The following is a 24,371-nucleotide window of genomic DNA, read 5'->3' on the forward strand; positions in this document are numbered from 1 at the left end:
CATGGCAGGGAGAGTTTTCTTCCTTCTCCCGTCTGCGTGAGATGTGGGACATTCAAGAGACTTTGAACTTTTTTACTGTGCCATGGACTGTTCTTCATCAAGTTATGGTATTGTTGCACTGTTGTAACTATATGTTATAATTATGTGGTTTTGTTAGTTTTTCAGTCTTGGTCTGTCCTGTGTTTTTGTGATATCACACCGGAGGAATATTGTATCATTTCTTAATGCATGCAATACTAAATGACAATAAAAGAGGACTGCATGTCCTCATATCCTAAAAAAATCTATAAAAGGTCATATTTGTGCAGGTGTCGCTGTACAGTAGAACAGTGCACCACCACTCCAGAGTCTGCTAAATCTTCCTGAAGGTCTTTTGCAGTCAAATGGGTGTTTTGATTTGCCTTTCTAGCAATCCTACGAGCAGTTCTCTTGGAAAGTTTTCTTGGTCTTCCAGACCTCAACTTGACCTCCACCGTTCCTGTCAATTGCCATTTCTTCATTACGTTACGAACTGAGGAAACGGCTACCTGAAAATGCTTTGCTATTTTCTTATAGCCTTCTCCTGCTTTGTGGGCATCATTTATTTTAATTTTCAGAGTGCTAGGCAGCTGCTTAGAGGAGCCTATGGCTGCTGATTGTTGGGACAAGGTTTGAGGAGTCAGGGTATTTATAAAGCTTTGAAATTTGCATCACCTGGCCTCTCCTAACGATGACTGTGAACAAGCCATAGCCCTAACAAGCTAATTAAGGTCTGAGACCTTGGTAAAAGTTATCTGAGAGCTCAAATCTCTTGGGGTGCCCAAACTTTTGCATGACACTCCTTTCCTTTTTCTCACTCTAAAATTGTACAAAACAAAAATAATACACTAATCTTGCTTAAAATGTTGAAAAGAACGTTTCATCTTTATCTTTATGACTTTTGGAGATCAGTTTATCTTCTACTCACTTAACTATTCACAGTAACAGAAATTTTGACCAGGGGTGCCCAAAATTTTGCATGCCACGGTATATGCTGCTTATTATCTCATACACCTACAGTATATTAAGTCACCTCTCAATTTGATCTCATATTTAATTCCTTTTTGGACCTTACAACTCTTAATTCAGTTTCTGCCAACATTCCCCACTTTGAGTAAACAGAGAAAAACTAGGAAACACTCAACAACTCGGTCAATCAGTCTCTATTGGTCTGAAATATGCAGGCTGCTTTGTATGTCCAAGGCCTATGCACGGGGAGGGAATCCCTGGAGCCTGGGCTGTCTTGGAGCATCTTGAGTTCTGGACTAAGAGAGGAGCAAGTGTCCAGGATACTAGAGGATGCAGATGATGGATTCTGGAGCAACACACAAGATACTGGAGGAACTCAGCAGGAAAGACAGCATCTATGGTGCAAAATGGAGAGTCAATGTTACATATTGAGACCCTACATCTGGACTGGCCAATGTGACATTAACCACCTGAAATTATCCACTCCCCTCACCATCTCTGAACGTAGTAGTGTCAACTCTCTCCGGATGAGTCCCAAGCTCACCATGAAACCTGCACACAAAGTCGGTGTCTTTACGGTCTGGCAGACCGATCTCTACCTTGCAGACACCAGATGGCTCCTCTTGGATGCCTACTCTTACCTACCCCTGGACGACAACCTCCCCGAGAATCTGAGATGTGTTCTGATGCTTCTCGGGTTGGATCAGGGCTTGAGCAAGTGTGACAAGACTGTTGACACAATGAAAACTGATTCACAAAGGAGAACTAAAATCCCCCGACTTGCAATCAGAAAATGAACGGTGATGGCTAGTTCATTATTCAATTGAAGTATCGGTTTTAGTTTAAGGTGGGGGAGGAATCGGTCACTACTACCTTAACAAAGCAAGTGGGTATTTAATTGTTTATTTTTATTTATTTCGTGATACATCACTGTTACAGGACCTTTTGCCCAATTACACCCCTGTGACCAATTAACCTAGACGGTTAAAGCAATCAAAGAGGGCTCCCATCCTGTCTCCACTCATAATGCTATTCGCTTTTCTCAGTCCCTCTGTCTCTGCTGTATCTGTTATCAGGATGAGGCTTTCCTTTCCAAGACATCAGGGTATCCCTTCCTCCACATGTAATGCTGCCTTCACACACATCACTTCCATTTACCAAACGTCTGCCTTCATCCCATCATCTCGAAGCAAGAAGGCTGTGAGTGGAACGGCTAAGGATTTTTTGGAGAGAAGGCAATTTACTACTCGGGATAAAGAGAGGCAAGACCGTGATGCCAGCCAGTAGAGCGGGAAAAGTATCCAGCGGGCAGCGGAGTGAGAGGGTAGCAGAGTGATAGGGCTTTGGCGGTAACGGGAAGAGGCGAGGTAGGCTTACCTGTGTTAATTATGGAAAGGAAGTATGTTTGTGAGGCCGGTGTTCTGTGCTCGGTGTCAGATGTGGGAGGTCTTGGAGTCTCCCAGCCTCCCGGACCGCCATACCTGCACCCGGTGTGTCGAGCTGCAGCTCCCAAGGGACTGCGTTAGGGAACTGGAGTTGTAGCTCGATGACCTTTGTCTGGTCAGGGAGAGCGAGGAGGCGATAGAGAGGAGTTATAGGCAGGTGGTTACACTGAGGCCACGGGAGACAGACAAGTAGGTAACAGTCATGAGAGCGAAGGAAAAGAGTCAGGTACTAGAGAGCACCCCTGTGGCTGTACCCCTTGACAATAAGTACTCTTGCTTGAGTACTGCTGGGGTGGCGGGGGGGCGGGGGACAGCCTACCTGGGAGAAGCGACAGTGGCCGTGCTTCTGGCACAGAGTCTAGCCCTGTGGCTCAGAAGGGTAGGGAAAGGAAGAGGATGGCAGCAGTGATAGGGGACTCTGTAGTTCGGGGGTCAGACAGGCGATTCTGTGGATGCAGGAAAGAAACTCAGATGGTAGTTTGCCTCCCAGGTGCCAGGGTCCGGGATGTTTCAGATCGTGTCCAAGATATCCTGCAGTGGGAGGGAGAACAGCCAGAGGTCGTGGTACATATTGATACCAATGACATAGGCAGGAAAAGGGAGGAGGTCCTGAAAACAGATCTCGGGATTACTGCCTGTGCCATGTGACAGTGAGATTAGGAATAGAATGAGTTGGAGGATAAATGCGTGGCCGAGGGATTGGAGCAGGGGGCAGGGGTTCAGATTTCTGGATCATTGGGACCTCTTTTGGGGCAGGTGTGACCTGTACAAAAAGGATGGGTTGCACTTGAATCCAAGGGGGACCAATATCCTGGTGGGAAGGTTTGCTAAGGCTATTGGGGAGAGTTTAAACTAGAATTGTTGGAGGGTGGGAACTGAGCTAAAGTGACTAGGGAAGAGGCGATTGGCTCACAAATAGAGAAAGCTTGGAGACAGTGCGAGAGGGAGGATAGGCAGGTGATGGAGAAGGGACGCGCTCAGACCGATGGTTTGAGATCTGTCTATTTTAATGCAAGGAGTGTTGTAAACAAAGCGGATGAGCTTAGAGTGTAGATCAATACTTGGAGCTATGATGTGGTGGCCATTGCAGAGAGTTGGATGGCTCAGGGACAGGAATGGTTACCTCAAGTGCCTGGTTTTAGATGTTTCAGAAAGGACAGGGAGGGAGGCAAAAGAGGTGGGGGCGTGGCACTGTTGATCAGAGATAGTGTCACGGCTGCCCAAAAGGTGGATGTCATGCAGGGATTGTCTACGGAGTCTCTGTGGGTGGAGGTTCGAAACAGGAAGGGGTCAATAACTCTACTGGGTGATTTTTTTAATAGACCACCCAATAGTAACAGGGATATCGAGGAGCAGATAGGGAAACAGATCCTGGAAATGTGTAGTAATAACAGTTGTCGTGATGGGAGATTTTAATTTCCCAAATATCAATTGGCATCTCCCTAGAGCAAGGGGTTTAGATGGGGTGGAGTTTGTTAGGTGTGTTTAGGAAGGTTTCTTGACACAATATGTAGATAAGCCTACACGAGGAGAGGCTGTACTTGATCTGGTATTGGGAAATGAACCTGGTCAGGTGTCAGATCTCTCAGTGGGAGAGCATTTTGGAGATTGTGATCATAATTTTATCTCCTTTACAAGGGAAAGTTGTATCTTATGAGCCTGATTGGAGTTTTTGAGGATGTGACTAAACACATTGCTGAAGGTAGAGCAGTAGATGTAGTGTATATGGATTTTAGCAAGGCATTTGTTAAGGTACCCCATGCAAGGCTTATTGAGAAAGTAAGGAGGCATGGGATCCAAGGGGACATTGCTTTGTGGATCCAGAACTGGCTTGCCCACAGAAGGCAAAGAGTGGTTGTAGACAGGTCATATTCTGCATGGAGGTCAGTGACCAGTGGTGTGCCTCAGGGATCTGTTCTGGGGCCCCTACCCTTCGTGATTTTTGTAAATGACCTGAATGAGGAAGTGGGGGGATGGATTAGTAAGTTTGCTGATGACACAAAGGTTGGGGATGTTGTGGATAGTGTGGAGGGCTGTCAGAGGTTACAACAGGACATTGATAGGACGTTAAACTGGGCTGAGCAGTGGCAGATGGAGTCCAACCCAGATAAGTGTGAAGTGGTTCATTTTGGTAGGTCAAATATGATGGCAGAATGTAGTATTAATGGTAAGACTCTTGGCAGTGTGGAGGATCAGAGGAATCTTGGGGTTCGAGTCCATAGGACACTCAAAGCAGCTGTGCAGGTTGACTCTGTGGTTAAGAAAGTATACAGTGTATTGGCCTTCATCAATCATGGAATTGAATTTAGGAGCTGAGAGGTAATGTTGCAGCTATATAGGACCCTGGTCAGACCCCACTTGGAGTACTGTGCTCAGTTCTGGTTGCCTTACTACAGGAAGGATGTGGAAACCATAGAAAGGGTGCAGAGGAGATTTACAAGGATGTTGCCTGGATTGGGGAGCATGCCTTATGAGAACAGGTTGAGTGAACTTGGCCTTTTCTCCTTGGAGCAACGGAGGATGAGAGATGACCTGATAGATGTGTACAAAATGATGAAAGGCATTGATCGTGTGGATAGTCAGAGGCTTTTTCTCAGGGCTGAAATGGCTGCCACAAGAGGGCACAGGTTTAAGGTGCCGGGGATTAGGTACAGAGGAGATGACAGGGGTAATTTTTTTTACGCAGAGAGTGGTAAGTGCGTGGAATGGGCTGCCGGCACTGGTGGTGGAGCCGAATACGATAGGGTCTTTTAAGAGACTTTTGGATAGGTACATGGAGCTTAGGAAGATAGAGGGCTATGGGTAATCTTATTAATTTCTAAGCTAGGGACATGTTCGGCACAACTTTGTGGGCCAAAGGGCCTGTATTGTGCTGTAGGTTTTCTATGTTTCTATCTTGCTATAACAGGGATAGAGTCCCTCTTGTCTTCATGTACCACCCCACAAGTCTTCACATCCATCATATCATTCTCCGCAACTTTCATCATCTTCAACGAGACCCTACCACCAAACACATCTTTACCACCCCCTGACTTTCCATTTCCACAGGGATCATGCCCTCCTTGATTTCCTTGTTTATTGGTCTCTGCCTACTAACCTACCTCCTGGCACTTATCCCTGCAAGCGGAGGATGTGCTACCCCTACCCATTCACCACCTCCCTCACCTTCATTCAGGGCACCAAACAGTCATTTCAGGTGAAGCAACACTTTACCTGTGAATCTGTTGAGGATGTCTACTGTATCTGCTGCTGCAGATGTGGCCTCCTCTATTGTTGTAACCTGCCATGGATTGGCGAACTGCTTTGTCAAGCACCTTCACTCTATCCACAAAAAGTAGAATTTCCAGATGGCCAACATCTTAGCTCCAATCCCTTTTCCCATTCCAACATGTCAGTCTATAGCCTCCTCTACTGACACGATGAGGCCACTCTCAGGTTGGAGGAGAAACACCTCATTATTCCATTTAGTAAGTGTCCAACCTGATGGCAGGACATCAAATTTTTTTTAACAGCTTCTGGTAATTTTTCCCAATCCACCTCCCCTCTTCTCTACAATTCCCCATTCTGGCCCTCCTCTTATCTCTTTTCTTCTGCTTGTCTGCCTATTACCTCTCACTGTCCTCCTTCCCTTTCTCCCATGGTCCACTCTCTTCTCCTTTCAGATTCCTTCTTTCCCAGAAATTTACCAAACCACCTATCACCTCCCAGCTTGTTACTTCATCCCATTTCCCCCACCCATCTGGCTTCACCGATCACTTTCTAGCTTGTACTCCTTCCGCTTGCCTCAACTTTTTATTTTAGCTTCTTTCCCCTTTCTTTCCAGTCTTGATGAAGGGTCTCAGCTCAAGATGTTGACTGTTTCCATGGATGCTGCATGACCTGCCTAGTTCCTCCAACACTTAGTTTGTGTTACTCTGGAAACTTTGCAATAGTGGATCTTTAGTACAAATTAAAGCAGAATCAGAATCAGGTTTAATATCACCGATGGCTATCTTGAAATTTTCTGTCTTTGCGCCAGCAGTGCAATGAAAGACATAATACCAAAAACCGTGAATTACAGTGAGCAGAAAGGTAGTGAGCTAGTGTTCATGGGTAAAATGTCCATTCAGAAATTGGATGTCAGAGGGGGAAAAGCCGTTCATGAATCGTTGATGTATCCCTTCAGACTCCTGTACCTCCTTCCTGATGGTAGCAATGAGAAGGGGACATGTCCTGGGTGATGGGGGTCCTTCATGATGGACATTGTCTTTTTGAGGCATCGCTCTTTGAAAATGTCCTGGATACTATGGAGGCTGGTGCCCACGAAGGAGCTGTTTAAATTTACCAGTCTCTGCAGCTTATTTTGATCCTGTGCAGTAGCCCACCCCATCCATACCTGACTGTGATGCAGCCGGTTAGAATGCTCTCCATTGTACATCTGTAGAAATTTGCAATATACCAAATCCCGTCAAATTCCTAATGAATATAGCTGTTGTCATGCCTTCTTTGTAGCTGCATCAATATGTTGGGCCCAAAATGGGTCTTCAGAGATATTAACAGCCATGAACTTGAAATTGCTCACTCTTTCCACTTCTGAACCCTCTGTGAGGACTAGTGTGTGTTCCCTTCTCTTACCCTTTCTGAAGTCTACAATCAGCTCTTTGGTCTACAGACATTGAGTGCAAGTCTGTTGCTGAGACACCAACCAGTTGATATATCTTGCTCCTGAATGCACTATTGTCACCATCCGCAATTCTGCCAACAATAGTTGTGTCGTCAGCATATTTATAGATGGCATTTGAGTTGCGCCTAGCCACTCAGTCATGGGTGTAGAGAGAGAGTAGAGCAGTGGTCAAAGCACACATCCCTGAGGTGCACCAGTGTTGATTGTCAGCAAGGTGGAGATGTTACCTCCAATTGAACAGATTGTGGTCTTCTGGTTAGAAAGTCAAGGATCCAGTTGCAGAGGGATGTACGGAGGTTCAGGTTTCAGAGCTTTTTGATCAGAACTGTAGGAACTGTTAAATGCTGAGCTGTTGTCAATAAATGGCATCCTGAAATACAATAAGTACTAGTATTAATAGACATTGGGAGGATGTGGAGACAAACCATTCAGTTTCAGTTTGTTCACACAGAATGGACTGAGATAGGGCAATTTTTTTAGATCTGGGATCATTGCTTGAGTCGGTGTGGAAGGAGATTTTAATCGTAGCTTTCAATAGAGAAGTGTATTTGAAAAGGCAATGATTGCCGGGCCTCATGGAATAAGCAGGGAACAGGACCTCCTATAACATTGTTGAGCTGGATAGTAGAACTCTGTTGCTCAGTCAGATTAATGAACCAAAATTTAGGACCATTATAGTTTCATAAAATTGAACAGCACAGAAACATCCCGATATTCCACATGCAGTCCAACCAAAATTTTGTACAGATGCAACATCCTAACTTAATGAAGGCAAGCATACCAAATGACTTCTTCTCTCTCCTGTCCACCTGTATCACCACTATCAGTGAGCCATGCACACACATCTCCTTAGTTTGCTCTGTACATTAACGCTCCAGTGGTTCCTGCCATTTACTGTCTGTGCCCAACAAGAATTTGACTTCCCTGAATGCACACTTGTTAAATTCCATTTGCCACCACTCTGCCCAACCAACCAGATTATCTGTATCCTTAGACAATCTTCTTCACTACTTATGACTCCAATTGGCACTGCCATTATTGATCAGACCTCCTTCGATGAGTCAGGTACCGCATATGGCAAGCTACAGAGATCACAGGACCGATTCGTGCTGTACACCACCTGTTACAGACCTTCAGTCAGAGCAACACCCATCCACTATCTGGTTTATCAACATGCCCAGCAAAACTCAAGAGTCCTCACAAGGTGATCATGCAAGAACGATAGCCAAGGTTGTACAGTCCACAGTCACAATCATGAGTACTTCAGTAAACAACATCAGTTGAAGAGATTTTTTTAAAATCTATCAATACTCTAATCTAGTGATATCAATGAATCTCAGATTACAGATTAGTTTACAAGTGCAGTTGTCCTTTAAAAAATGGAAGTGCAGAAGTCAAACTGGACTGCAGTACAATTGAAACACAGAGATCTTTGACCCTCACTCTCAACGATCCAGCTGGCGAATGTACAGCTTCTGGAAAATAAAACTGAAGACCACAGAGCAAGATTGCAGTACCAGAGGGATATCAGGGACTGCTCTGTACTTTGCTTTACAGAAACATGGCTCACACCCGCCATCTTGGATGCATTGCTGCAGCCGCTGGCCTCACCATTCTCTTCAAAGACAGGATGCTTGGATGTCATTCCTAACAACGCAACACCAGTGGAGAGGACCAAGAAGTTATGGTTGATGGAGGTAGAAAAGCATTTACAGGACTGCTTTGAGTCAATGGACTGAACAATATTTAGAGACTCATCTTAAAATCTGAAGGAATATGCTACAGTTGTCATGGGTTTCATCAAGACCAGTGTGGATGAGTGTGTGCCTAAGAACATATCGGACATTCCTAAATCAGAAGTCGTGGATGAACCAAGAGACTTGTAGTTTACTGAGGGCTAGATCTGTGACATTCAAGACCAGTGATCCAGAGTTACACAAAAATCCAGGTACAAGCGACAGAAGGCCAATTTAAGGGTGAAAAAACAACTCTGATTAAAGTTAGAAATGCACATCAGCTCTGACCGGGTTTGCAGGCCACTGCTTCTTACAAGGCAAAACTTAACATCATGAATAGCAATGATGCTTCGCTCCCATTTGAGCTCAATGCCTTTTATGCATGCATTGAAAGGGAAAATAAAACTATAACTTCGCAAATGCTTGCAGCATCTGGTGACCCTGTGATCTGTCTCAGAGGGCAACGTCAGAACAGGTTCAAGAGGGTGAACCCCTGCAAAAGCGTCAGGCACTAATGATGTACCTGTTAGGGCTCTGCAAACCTGTGTCAACCAACTGGCAGGAGTGTTCGACAGCTTCACTCATTCACTGCTGCAGTCAGAGGTTTCTATCCGATTCAAAAAGGTGACAATCATACCAGTGCCCGAAAGCAGGGTGAGCTGTCTCAATGACTATCACCCAGTGGCATTCACCTGGTGGTGCAATGGCATCAGTGCCGGACTCCGGAGTGAAGTCTCCCGAGTTGGAATCCAAGTCAGGCAACCCCCGAGCATGCTTTCCATCTGTTCCTTCAGTTAGTCCTGACGAAGGGTCTCGGCCTGAAACGTCGACTGCGCCTCTTCCTATAGATGCTGCCTGGCCTGCTGCGTTCACCAGCAACTTTGATGTGTGTTGCTTTCCATCTGTGCTGGGTTGAGCATCGAGCTAGCCACTCGGCCTCATTAAACCAAAAGGGTCGAGTCAGGAATCTTCGTATCGTGACCCGGTTAATTCGAAAGGAGACCAATCCTGACACCACGCGCCAGACAAGAATGGCTGACTGTCTGTTGCGACACGGAAAGAAAAAAAACTCACATCTACGGTGACGAAGTATTTTGAGAAGTTGGTCATGGCCAGAATCAATTCCTCCCTAAGCAAGGACCTGGACCCATTGCAATTTGCCTATCGCCACAGCAGATGCAATCTCTCTGGTCCTCCACTCAGTCTTGCTTGGATCATCTGGACAATAGCAAAACCCATGTCAGGCTGCTATTTCTTGATAACAGCTCAATATTCAACACAATCACACCATCAATTCTAATCAACAAGCTCCAAATTCTGGGCCACTCTTCCTCACTCTGCAGCTAGATCCTTGGTTCCTCACCAGGAAATGACAGTCACTACAGATCGGAAATAGCATCTCCTCCTCACTGACAATCAACACTGGTGTACCTCAAAGATGCATGCTTCGCCCACTGCACACAAATTGTTGGAGGCACTCAGCAGGTCAGGCAGCACATATGGAAAAGAATAAACAGTCAATGTTTCAGGTCAAAACCCTTCAGCAGAGCTGAAAAGGAAGGGGACAGAAGCCAGAATAAGAAGGTGTAGGAGGAGTAAAGCTGGCAAGTGATAGGTGAGACCAGGTGAGGGGGTAAGTGGTTGAGTTGGGGGGGGGGGAATGGGTGACGATTTGAGAAGTCAGGAGGCGATAGGTGGAAGAGGAAAAGGGTTGAAGAAGAAGGAATCTGATAGGAGAGGACAGTGGAATAAACTGAGAGGTCAATGTACCAAAAGTGGTGATGGACAGATCATCAAGATAAGGGAGGGGAGGAAAAGGAGTGAGAGGGCCACCAGAATGGGAGAAAAGCAAAGAAAAAAAATAGATGGGGGTGGTGATGTCCATCAGCACAACAGCACTTAACCTTCTCCTGTCTCTTTCCTGGAGAAGGAACAATGATATTGAGTTATGCAGCTGTCATAAGAGAATGTGGCATTGTTGCAAGAATTAAGGCAGCTCAAACACCATTGCAGACCTAAGCACATTCAATCATTCAAAAGAGAAAAATATTAAGGTACCTCATGAAGCACCTTGTCCATTTGAGCAACAAACCTGCCAAGTTTGTAGTACATCCGATGATCCAAGGAGAACTTGGCAAGTGGGATTCCAGGCAGGTAGTTGAGCAGCCTGACCACATGTTGCTTGCAGACATTCCCCTGCACTGCAATAGATTTTGCTTTTACAAATCCTGTTAATCCTCCTCTTTCTAAATAACATCACAGGTTATAACATCAGTAGTTTCAGTATCTTTATTGTGCAGACTGGATGCTGAAAGGAAGTTGAGTCAAACCTGTACTGAACGTGCCTTTGGTTTAGGACAGTCCAGCTCAGGCAGAACGTCATGACCACATAGAAGATAGGCACAAGCATGATATCAGCAGTTTAATTGGTAAATTTTATGCTTTGGGTGCACAAGGTTGGCTTATATTCCACAGTTTTAGAAAGTCAGAGGAACTGATTTGACAGTAGTTGTGTGATCTGAGAGAGAATATTGTTTAAACTGCCACTCAGGAGTGGGTGAGGGGAGGGGTGTGGAGACCCTGTGCTTTGTGAGAGTCCCCAGGGTAATGATCAATCAATCTATTAGGTAAGGGCATCATCAGTAATAGAGTCACGTGGGGAAATGAAGACATAATAGATTCTGTAGATGCTGGAGATCTTGAGCAACACACACAAAATGTTGGAGGAGCTCAGCAGATCAGTCAGCATCTATGCAGGGAAATAAACAGTTGACATTTAGTGCCAAGGACCACATCTAGGTCCGAAACTTCATCTGTTTATTTCCCTCCATAGATGTTGAGTTCTTCCAGCACTTTGTGTGCATGGGTAAATGAAGAAAGTATCAACTCTACCCAGAAACTGGTGTTTCCAATACAACCAGAGTAACATTAATGCTGCAATGGTAGTGAAAGATCACATTGATATCAGACCATTGACACATTATAAAGAGCCCTCAAAGTCTTGCCAGTAGGTCCACTATTACCCTAACTCAGAATGGCAAGGCTCAGCATGGCAGTGAGACAACATCTATCACAGTGAACAAACCTCACTCACAGAAGAGCTGAAGAAACTTCATCAACCATCAAAACCAAATCAACGTTTTTCTAGCTGTCACAGTTATAAAGGACTATGAATGTTTCTAAATGAACTCTATTGTCAAAAATGGCAAGCTGACTACAAATTATAAATTTGACACCACCAGCCTCCCCCCTCTCCCCTCTGATCCCAGCTCTCATCTGTGCCGGGTCTTTACCATCCCCTCCGACCTTCAACTGTCGGAGGCAGAACGCTCTGTTCTCAGTAAGGGCCTCACGTTTGTCCCCCTTCGCCCACACCTCAGCGAGTTCCGTGTTCGCCACAATGCGGAACTTTTCTTCCGCCGTCTCCGTCTCCGAGCCTACTTCTTCGGCAAGGACTCTTCCACCCCCACTGATGACCCCTTCTCCCGTCTTCAACCCTCCTCTTCTTCATGGACACCCCGCTCTGGTCTTCTGCCTGCTCTGGATCTCTTTATTGCTAACTGCCGACGGGACATCAACCGTCTCGACTTCACCGCACCTTGTCCCCGTTCCAACCTCACTCCTTCGGAACGCTCTGCTCTCCACTCCCTCCGCACTAATCCTAACCTTATTATTAAACCCGCCGATAAGGGGGGTGCTGTTGTAGTCTGGCGTACTGACCTCTACCTTGCCGAGGCACAGCGACAACTCGCGGATACCTCCTCTTATTTACCCCTCGATCGTGACCCCACTAAGGAGCACCGGGCCATTGTCTCCCACACCATCACCGACTTTATCCGCTCAGGGGATCTCCCATCCACTGCTACCAACCTTATAGTTCCCACACCTCGCACTTCCCGTTTCTACCTCCTACCCAAGATCCACAAACCTGCCTGTCCTGGCCGACCTATTGTCTCAGCTTGCTCCTGCCCCACCGAATTCATTTCTGCATACCTCGACACTGTTTTATCACCCCTTGTTCAATCCCTTCCGACCTATGTTCGTGACACTTCTCACGCTCTTAAACTCTTCGATGATTTTAAGTTCCCTGGCCCCCACCGCTTTATTTTCACCATGGATGTCCAGTCCTTATATACTTCCATCCCCCATCAGGAAGGTCTCAAAGCTCTACGCTTCTTTTTGGATTCCAGACCTAATCAGTTCCCCTCTACCACCACTCTGCTCCGTTTAGCGGAATTAGTCCTTACTCTTAATAATTTCTCCTTTGACTCCTCCCACTTCCTCCAAACTAAAGGTGTAGCTATGGGCACCCGTATGGGTCCTAGCTATGCCTGCCTTTTTGTTGGGTTTGTGGAACAATCTATGTTCCGTGCCTATTCTGGTATCTGTCCCCCACTTTTCCTTCGCTACATCGACGACTGCATTGGCGCTGCTTCCTGCACGCATGCAGAACTCATTGACTTTATTAACTTTGCCTCCAACTTTCACCCTGCCCTCAAGTTTACCTGGTCCATTTCCGACACCTCCCTCCCCTTTCTAGATCTTTCTGTCTCTGTCTCTGGAGACAGCTTATCCACTGATGTCTACTATAAGCCTACTGACTCTCACAGCTATCTGAACTATTCCTCTTCTCACCCTGTCTCTTGCAAAAACGCCATCCCCTTCTCGCAATTCCTCCGTCTCCGCCGCATCTGCTCTCAGGATGAGGCTTTTCATTCTAGGATGAGGGAGATGTCTTCCTTTTTTTAAAGAAAGGGGCTTCCCTTCCTCCACTATCAACTCTGCTCTTAAATGCATCTCCCCCATTTCACGTACATCTGCTCTCACTCCATCCTCCCGCCACCCCACTAGGAATAGGGTTCCCCTGGTCCTCACCTACCACCCCACCAGCCTCCGGGTCCAACATATTATTCTCCGTAACTTCCGCCACCTCCAACGGGATCCCACCACTAAGCACATCTTTCCCTCCCCCCCTCTCTCTGCATTCCGCAGGGATCGCTCCCTACACAACTCCCTTGTCCATTTGTCCCCCCAATCCCTCCCCACTGATCTCCCTCCTGGCACTTATCCGTGTGAGCGGAACAAGTGCTACACATGCCCTTACACTTCCTCCCTTACCACCATTCAGGGCCCCAAACAGTCCTTCCAGGTGAGGCAACACTTCACCTGTGAGTCGACTGGGGTGATATACTGCATCCGGTGCTCCCGATGTGGCCTTTTATATATTGGCGAGGCCCAACGCAGACTGGCAGACCGCTTTGCTGGGCATCTGTGCTCTGTCCGCCAGAGAGGGCGGGATCTCCCGGTGGCCACACATTTTAATTCCACATCCCATTCCCATTCTGACATGTCTATCCACGGCCTCCTCTGCTGTAGAGATGGGGCCGCGCTCGGGTTGGAGGAACAACACCTTATATTCCGTCTGGGTAGCCTCCAACCTGATGGCATGAACGTCGACTTCTCTGGCTTCCGCTGGGGCCCCACCTCCCCCTCGTGCCCCGTCTGTTGCTCATTTTTATGCAGACATTCTTTCTCTCACTCTCCTTTTTCTCCCTCTGTCCCTCTGACTATACCCCTTGCCCATCCTCTGGTTCCCCCCACCTTGTCTTTCTCCCCAGACCTCCTGTCCCATGATCCTCTCGTATCCCCTTTTGCCTATCACCTGTCCAGCTCTCGGCTCTATCACCTGTCCAGCCTCCCCCTCCTGTCTTCTCCTATCATTTTGGATCTCCCCCTCCCCCTCCAACTTTCAAATTTCTTACTAACTCTTCCTTCAGTTAGTCCTGACGAAGGGTCTCGGCCTGAAACATCGACTGTACCTCTTCCTACAGATGCTGCCTGGCCTGCTGCGTTCACCAGCAACTTTGATGTATGTTACAAATGATAAATGTTTGATCAAAAATCATCCTTACCTGCCATGCATAAATATGCCTGCTAAACCTGCACCAGATTAGAGGCAGCATAAAGTCATTGGAATGGTGGAGGGTCACCATGATTAGGTATTTGTCAGTTCCTCCAGTTGAACTCTGTCTTTTTGTGTGTTTACCCCTAGCCGTCATTCTGTGATTTTGTATTGCCATGTGCTCTTGTTGTTTTCATGCCCCTGTTCTCCTGTCCCCGCTCCTGCTCTACTCCGGCCCCTGCATTAGTGAGTACTCCACATCTCACCTGTTCTTCATTATTACCTGTTTTGCTGCCACCTGTCTCATTGTGCTCCACCTATCATCTGCCTCTCTGTTTATTGCTCAGTGTATTTTAGTCCTGTTTTCAACTGTTTGTTGCTAGATTGTGCCAGTGAATTTTCCTGAGCCTTTCCAACATTTGTATCTGAACTCTGTCCATTTGAATATTGAGTCTGCCTGTTTCCTGATTCTAGTTTTTGGATTTCTCTGGCATTTTTGATCTCTGCCTGAACTTTGACGCCGACTTTGTTGCCCCTCTGGATTTGCTACTCAGTAAATATCACAGTGTGTACAGTACTTGGTCTGCGATTGGGTCCCTGCTTCAGCGTCCTGACAATATTATACATCATCTTGAAATAAATATTATTTGGTGTCTTTTAATAAAGAGGTGATCATGTTAGAATCTACAGTCTATCCCTGGGTAATGAATGGCTTCCATTTTAACAAAAGTCTCTAAGTTGATTTTGTCTACGTCAGAAAGTACACTAAAAACATTCAACATTTCAACAATGTTATGATGAATGGTATCAGAAACACACAAAACAAATCAGAAAGAATGACTGCTAAAAGTAGATACGGAGAGAAAATGTGTATGTTGAACTTCTGAATTTAATAATATTATGAGAGCTCATTTGTAGGTTGGTATACCTGAAAGTTGTGTGTTTATAACCAGCAGACAGCCTGTAATTTTGTAATTGATTTTTAATAGCTCTGATTTTTTTTTTTGGTAACATACTGCAGGTCATTTAGAATCACTTAAGATGAACTGAACGTTCCTAGACTGTTTCAAGGACTCTGGTTTGATGTTTTATATTTGTCTTTTCATGTGTTTTTTCACTGTAGAAGGCACATGGAATTTCTCTATGTGTTTCTACTGGGGAGACTAAGGTTTCTGGCAGTGACTGAAAACAACAGCTATCATCTCCAGATGCCTGAGTGAACTACTTCGCCGTTCAATGAGGTTCCAGTACAAATATACTCAACTCCACACCGCCCCCCGCCCCCACATCTCTGTAACTTTGGCAATCTAGTCTTGTTTTGGCTCATCCTGTTGGTTAAAATCTCAGGCATTTATTTGTGATCACTAGGCATTTTCCCCCAATCATCTGCATTGCTCCATTGAGGTATCATCCAAAAGTCACTTTCCCGAGTCCTCAATGGTGCCAAGTCCCGTTCAGTTACAGTGAGTTAAGGTTTCAGTTCTTACATTCAAACCTCTCCCTATCCCTGTGAACTCCATCAGCCCTATTAGTCTGCACACATTCACTCCTAACCTCTTACACAAGCCCTTGCTTCAGGTTGTGACAGACAACAAATCATATGTCAATGTTTAACAGCTACCTCTTTAAGTTGAACACCAGAGTGCAAAGCTCTAAACCTCCTTCCCGAGTAAACTTCTTGGCTTCTGTACTCCCTCTCTCCCCAACTCTCTCTTCTTATTTAACAAATTCCTAATAACTCATTGCTTCACCAGTGATTTGGGAACATATGTTAAAATCTTATATTGATTGGCTCAAAGTTTATTTGACAACACTTCAGTGGGGGTAATATTAAGTGACCTCCGCTCACTGATTTCACATTTGTGGTTTTACCAAATCCACTTGACTCTAGACTTTGTCACAGCTTTGGTTCAAGTTTTAGACCAAAGATCTAAGTACCAGAGGTGAAGAAAGAGTGTCTGCCCTTGGCTGACATGGCACCAAGGAGCCTCGGCCAAGCTGAAGTAAACGGGCATCACGTACACTCCATTGGGATGCAGTCATACTTTGTGATGGGGAAAGTTGCTATGGTTCTTGGAGGCCAATCATCCCCATCCCAGGACATTGTCTCAGAATTTAACCCTGATGAGAGTTATATACAGACCCCCAAACAGTAGTAAGGGTGTGGTCTACAAATTACAACAGGAGATAGAAAATGCATGGCAAAAGAGCAACGTTACAGTAGTCATGGGGGATTTCAATATGCAGGTAGATTTGGAAAAATTGAGATTGGTGCTGGATCCCAAGAGGGGAATTTCTAGAATGTCTATGAAATAGTCTTTTAGAAGAGCTCGTGGTTCAACACACTAGGGGATCAACTATTCTGGATTAGGTATTGTGCAATGAACTAGAATTGATTAGAGAGCTAAGGTAAAAGTACCCTCGGGGCATGTGATCAGCATATGATTGAATTCACCCCGAAATCTGAGGAGAAGCTAAAGTCAAATGTATCTGTTTTACAGTGGAATAAAGGGAATTAGAGGTATGAGAGACAAGTTGGCCAAGATTGATTGGGAAAAGAACACTGGCAGGGATGACAGCAGAACAACAATGTCTCACATTTTTGGCAGCAGGAGGCAACTAAAAAATCACTAAGGGAAAGATGGAATATGAAAGTAAGCTAGCCAATAAAATTAAAGAGGATACCAAAAGTTTCTTCAAGTAAATAAAGTGTAAAAGAGAGGCAAGAGTGGACATCAGACCACTGGAAAATGATGCTGGAGAGGTAGTAATGGGGGACAAGGAAATGGCAGTGGAACTGAATAAGTATTTTGCATCAGTCTTCACTGTAGAGGTCACTAGCAGGGTCAGCATTCAGAAGAGTGTGAAGGTGCCGTTAGTAGAGAGAAAGTTCTTAGGAAATTAAATTACCAGGACCAGATGGTGTACACCCCAGGGTTCTTAAAGAGGTGGCTGAAGAGATTGTGGAGGCATTAGTAATGATCTTTCAAGAATCACTATATTCTGGAAGACTGTGAAAATGATAAATGTTACCCTACTCTTCAAGAAGGGAGAGAGGCAGAAGAAAGGAAATTATTCGCCAATTAGTCTGACCTCAGTGGTTGGGAAAATGTTGGAGTCCATTGTTAAGCATGTGGTTTTGGGGTACTTGGAGACACCTGATAAAATATGGTTGGTTCAAGGAAAAAGCTTGCCTGACAAACTTGTTGGAATTATTTGAAGAAATAACAGGCAGGATAGGTGAAGGAGAATCAGTTGAAGTTGTGTATTGGATTTTCAGAAGGCTTTTATCAAGGCGACACACATGAGGCTGCTTAACAAGTTAAGAGCCCATGGTATCAGAGGAAAGATACCAGGATGCATACAGCAGTGGCCGATTGATAGGAGGTGAAGAGTGGGAATAAAGTCGGTTGCTGGTGACTAATGGTGTTCCACAGGGGTCTCATTTTACATTATACATTAATGATTTGGATGGTGGAATTGATGGCTTTGTTGCAAAGTTTGCAAACAACATGAAGACAGCTGGAGGGGCAGTTAGTTTTAAAGAAATAGAGAGGCTTAAGAAGGACTTAGCCAGATTAGGAGAATGGGCAAAGAAATGGCAAGTGGAATACAATGTCAGGAAGTATATGGTCATGCACTTTGGTAGAAGAAATTGAAGGGTTGACTATTTTCTAAATGGAGAGGAAATACAAAAAAGTTGAGGTGCATAGGGTCTTGAGAGACCTTGTGCAGTATTCCCTAAAGGTAAATTTGTAGGTGGAGTCTGATGTGTGGAAGGCAAATGCGATGTTAGCATTCATTTCATGACGATTAGAATATAAAAGCAAGGATGTAATGTTGATGCTTTATTAAGTATTGGTGAGGCTTCACTTGGAGTACTGTGAGCAGTTTTGGGCCCCTTACGTTAGAAAGGATGTGCTGAAGCAGGAGAGAGATCAGAGAAGGTTCACAAAAATGATTTCTGAATAGAACAACTTGTCATATGAAGAGCGTTTGATGGCCTGTATTCACTAGAATTCAGAAGACTGAGGACTAGCCCAAATGAAGCCTATCAAGTGGTGAAAGCTCTTGATAGAGTGGATGTAGAGAGGATATTCCCTATGATGGGAGAGTCTAAGACCTGAGGACACAGCCTCAGAATAGAGGGGTGTCTTTTTAGAAGGGGGATGAGGAAGAATTTCTTTAGCCAGAGAGTGGTGAAACTGTGGAATTCATTGCCCCAGGCAGCTGTGGAGGACTAGTTTTACAAATATTTAAGGCAGAGGTTGTTAGATTCTTGATTGGTCAAGGCATTAAAGGACACAGGGAGGAGGCAGGAGACTGGGGCTGAGGGGAATAATGGATTAGCCATGATGAAATGGTGGCACAGACTCAATGGGCCTAATGGCCTACTTACGCTCCGATATTTTATGGTCTTACAACTTCCGTGAGACTCTGTGCTTGGATTCACCATCTTCTGCTGTTTCATCAATGTCTTCCCTTCTGTTGTAAGGTCAAATGTAGGGATGTTTGTTAACAATTACTCACTTTGAAACTTGGCACGATTAGCAAGTTTGCTGTAAATCAGGGGCTCTTGTTGATAATAAAGTAGGTTATAATGAATTGAAAAGAGATCTTGATCAGTTAGGGAGATTGGCTGTAGATTGGAAAATGGATTTCAAATTAGGTGATGCTGTTAGGTGGACAATCCAACCAAGGTAGGACTTGTACAGTGAATGACAAGGCACTGACAGGTGTTGTGGAACAGAGAGACCTGGAAGTACAAGTGCACAGCTGACTGAAACCAGTTGCACAGGTACACAGGGTGGTGAAGAAGATATTTTGCATACTAGCATTGAGTTCAGCAGTAGGAACGTTATGTAGCAGTTGTGTAAGTCTTAGGTGAGGCTGCACTTGGAGTATTGTGCACAGTTTTGGCCACCCTGTTACAGGAAAGATATTGTCAGTTTGGAGAGGGTGCAGCAGAGATTTATGAGGATGCTGCCTGTACTAGAGGGACTGATTTATAGGGAGAGGTTAGCCGTGCTGGATGTTATTCCTTAGAGCAAATGAGAATGAGGAGTCTCCTCACAGAATTTCACAGCATCATCAGGGCACTGATAATGTTGAGGAACATAGTATTTTCCACAGGGCTGGGAAGTCCAAAGCTAGACGAGACAGATACAACATAAGAGGGGAGAGATTTAAAAGAGACCCAAGAGGTAACAGAGGGCAGTGAGTGCCTGGAATGGTCGAGGTGGATACAATTGCAACACCTAAGTAGAATATGGATAGGTACATGGAGAGGAGTGGGCTGGAGGGTTATGGGCCAAACGCAGGTAACTGGGGCTAGCAGGGAGGATGCTGTGGTCAGCCTGTATCTATGCTGTATTGTTCTATGAGTGCTTCATTCAGTTTACAGACCCTGGACTAATGAACCATTCAGGCATTTTTAATAGTGCTTCTATTGTTGGTGGTAGACATGGAATTAATCAGAGTCTTCAAAATGGAAACAGAGACGTCATTCAGGGAGAATATATTTTAGAGTACTGGAAATAGAGCAGTAAAAGGGGATTGAAATGACTGGACTAGCATGGACCAGATGGGCTGAATCATCTCCTCCTATGCCTTAATAATTCTCTGATACCATGAAGATGAAATGCATGTTAATATTTTAATAGTTTTTCATCAATTTACATAAATAGAGGAAATGTGAGCGAACTGGTAGAGCTTGGGGCATGGCCTACCAGGTTGGTAACTAGAGAAGGACTGGTGTTTTAAGGTGAAATTCCTTCCTGTGCTGTGCAGAGCCACTCCAGTCTACAGATGGCTTCAGGAATGTCTCCTGGATAAGTTCAGGAAAGGGAGTCATGAGAGGGGAGGCTCACTGCTCACTGAGGTAGGCACAGCAAACTCTGCAGGCCAGGCAAGGCATGATGGGATGAACCGCGATCTCCTATGAGTCAGCTCAATGTATGTCAATGCTTCAATTTAACCTTGACAAGAAGAGAGCACAAGAGACCAACAAAGGAAACTTACTAATCGTCTCCAGTGACATAATCCTGCCATCTGTGGTTGAGATGGGTGTTGGGGAGGGAAATCCTTTCTGGTTCAAAAGCATCATGGCACGTGTTTGTGCTTCCACTAAATCTACGTTTCGGCTAGCGGCCGTGTTCATCACTTTGAAAACGTAGCTCCTCCTCGGATGCTCGCTTGCCTGCGTCTCAGATACCAGGATGTGAAAGTTCTGGTCATCGTAGCTGGGCAATGGTTGGACTTCTGAGACCTTCAGACAGTACAATCTACCAACGATCTCCACCACCTGGGCCTCAGTCAGTGAGGGTTTGATTAGAACGGCCTTCCCCGAGTTGGACATCTGGGAGACAAGAAAACATTGAAACAGGTAAAACAATGCACCAAAGCCTTTATCCTTACAAAACTTTTTGATGCAAATACTTAAGTTAGAGCACTGCAATGTGGAGGTGGTGGAATGAAATTCAGCAAAGAGGCTCCTATATGATTTAAATAAATTGGGTGACTGGGCAAATGTGTGCCAATGCAGTTTAATGTCAGTTCATGGAATGTTGCCTACGTTGGTTCTGAAAACAGAAAGACAGTAGAAAAGAAAATAGCAAGCATAACAAAATCTGGATTTTCTTGTACACCTGTTGCTGAAAACTAGGTTCATGTCCAGCAAGCATTTACAAGGGCAAATGGCGTGTTGTCCTTCATTGCCACAGGATTGGAGTACAGGGACAAGCACGTTTAGTGCAGGCATACAGAGTTTAGTGAAGGCCCCTCTGGAGCTTTGTGTGAAGATTTACTCTCCTTACCTGAGTAGAAATATTCTTGTCATGGACAGAGTGCAACCATGTTTCACCGGACTGCTTCCTGGAATAGCAGAGCTGACAGTAGATCCATTAGGGGGAATGAGAGGATCTCAGTGAGACTCATCAAATTGTAGCAGGACCAGATAGAGAGGATAATGAGAAAGTGCTCCCAATGGCTGGAGATCTGTAACCACCGGTCACAGCCTCAAGACGTGAGGTGTAACACTTAGAGCTAGTTCTCAAGAAGTTTCTTCACAAAGGTGGTGAACTTCTTGAATTCTCTAACATAAGAGGCAGTGGCAGCAATAAATATGCTCAAGGATATGATGGATATATTTCACAATGACAAAGGTGAGCAAGGGATGGCGAGGTGAAGATGGAACAGGGTGCCAAGTGGATGATCAGCCATGTTGAATGGTTGAATGGTGCTGAAACTCAATGGACTGGACAGAACCATCCTGTGTCTTCTCACTCTTTCTCAACACTTCTGTCAAATGGCAAACAGTCCCAGTTACTGGAAACAACAGGAATTCTGCAGATGCTGGAAATTCAAGCAACATATATCAAAGTTGCTGGTGAACGCAGCAGGCCAAGCAGCATTTATAGGAAGAGGTGCAGTCGACGTTTCAGGCCGAGACCCTTCGTCAGGACTAACTGAAGGAAGTCAGTTAGTCCTTCAGTTAGTCCTGACGAAGGGTCTCGGCCTGAAACGTCGACTGCACCTCTTCTTATAGATGCTGCTTGGCCTGCTGCGTTCACCAGTTACTGGAAAACAGCTTCAGTGTTCACTGACTGATCAATTTCCTCAAAGTTAAATTAAAGTTTTAACACAAAATTTGACTGTCAATTGCATGGGACGTACTCTGATGTTCGGAGAAAAACTGGGACCTTTTTTGAGATTTCATAGATCGTGAATTTAAAGTCACCGATTCACCAGGTCTATACTAGGAGGCAACCAGGGAAAGGAAAATGAGCTGGTGGACAGTGTGATTGGGTCGCAGAGTGATGTAACTGTCTCCCTGCGCCAGCCAACTGGCTTCAATCCCAGCCTCTGATGAAGGAACATGGATCAGTGTTATTCACCCTGCTCATTTACGTGTCTTATGAAAACTCTGTGCTGTGTTGGCACTACAGGCAACAAAAAACAACATTCAACAACTATACAGAAAAAAAGAATTATGTGAAAATAAGCTTAAAAGTATAGAAATGGAGTAAAATATACATAAATACCAGCATATATTTACAATGCAACAGCATTACAAAAGAGTGATTCAATGGGTTTACTGCACAGTGCAGTGACTGGGGATGGGGAGGGAATAACGACAGTGTTTGATCAGATGAACTTCCTGGAGGGTGAGGAGAAACTTTTAAAATGTTGTGAAGATTTTGTTTTCATAGACCAATAGTGCTTTCCAGAAAAGAGCCGTTCCTTAATAAAAGCGTTCTTTCCAATGCTGTCTGTGTGGAGTTTGCATGTGTTCCCTGTGACCATGTGGGATTCACCTGGGGGCTCCAGTTTCCTCTCACAGATTGGGAGAGTAATTGGCTGCTGTAAATAGTGTGTGAGTGGTAGAATCCGGGGGTGAGGGGAGCTGGTGGGAAGGTGGGCAGAATACAGTAGGGTTACTGAGGGACTAGTGAAAAGGGATGCTTGATGGTTTGCACAGATACTGTAGGCCTAAGTGCCTGTTTCTGTGTGGTACAATTCTATACCATGATGAGGAAAACAGAAAAGGAAAAAGAGAAGCCTAGAGGACAAGGGTGAACTAGGTGAGATTAACAGATTGAAGTGAGAAATAAGGAAGAGATGGTGCAAATTGTCCAAGGTCCAGGTGATGGTTACAAGAGCATAAACTCACCCAGAGGGCAGCACAGTTGGGCAACTAGTAGAGGTACCACCTCACTGCCTCAGAGACTCAGGTTTGGTACTGACCACAGGTGCTGTCAGCGTGACTGTAAGGGTTTCCCCAGGTGCTCTGGTTTCCACCCACATCCCAAATATGTGCAAGTCCAAAAGTTGATGAAAGTTGCCTTTGATAGTGGGTGGCAGTGGGAATGAGTAAGTTGTGGGGCTGGAGTTGATGGAAGAAGAGAAATTGAATTAGTATTAATGGGTATTTGATGTTTGTATTGTTACGTACCCTGTAACTGGGTTGCCAAACCAGCAGAAATGGACCACTAGTTGGAGTCTGGTTTACTAGAAACTAATAAAGTTTTATTAAAGAAATAAGTAACACAGTACTCTAATTGTAAGGATATAAATGCAACAGGTTAGCAATGATAAAACACACATGTACACAGAACTAGGGTAATAGGAATCAACCAAGCTCTATCCCAGTCTAGGGGTAAAATGATTAGTCTTAAGTGACGCAGAGTTCAGTTCAGCTTAGTGCAGTTTGCAGTGATCACTGTTGTGCCGTTGGGGAGAGAGAGAGAGAGAGAGAGAGAGATACAAATTTGATTCAAGCAGACCTTTGATATTCTTCGCAGTTGGCTTTCGGGCAGACCCTTTTATGTCCTCTATCCCGCTGTGGTCACCGACTGTGACCCCTCCATTTCAGATACGACTGTTCTTCCGCGGTGAACCCGGCTCCCAGGCAAGGGCGGACACACACACCAGGTTCCCGCCGATCGTACCTTTTCACCCTGTGAGTCTATGGTCAGTTCCCGCGAACCGGACCTCAAAACTTCCACCAACTTGTGGGGGCACACCGCTCTTCCAGGGTCTCATTATCTCGTGGTGTGTCGTGCCTTAGCGAACCTGTTCTTTTTATCCCCCTGCTGGCGTATCGCCTGTCCATCAAACTTCAAACAGTTCAGGTTCAA

General features: G+C 45.2%; 1 protein-coding gene across 1 annotated transcript in view; it reads right to left on the reverse strand.

Moving 5' to 3' along the window:
• The window catches only part of LOC134358568 (hydroxylysine kinase-like), a 46,469-nt gene that overhangs the window by 18,082 nt on the left and 4,016 nt on the right, over positions 1–24,371 (reverse strand). The window contains exons 2-3 of the mRNA XM_063070940.1: positions 20,755–21,091; positions 10,890–11,032 (exon numbers count right to left, since the gene is read on the reverse strand). Of these exons, the coding sequence (XP_062927010.1) occupies positions 10,890–11,032; positions 20,755–21,091 (480 nt within the window). The remainder of the gene's footprint in view (positions 1–10,889; positions 11,033–20,754; positions 21,092–24,371) is intronic.

Source organism: Mobula hypostoma, chromosome 18 (assembly GCF_963921235.1).
Source record: "Mobula hypostoma chromosome 18, sMobHyp1.1, whole genome shotgun sequence".
Lineage (NCBI taxonomy): Eukaryota > Metazoa > Chordata > Chondrichthyes > Myliobatiformes > Myliobatidae > Mobula > Mobula hypostoma.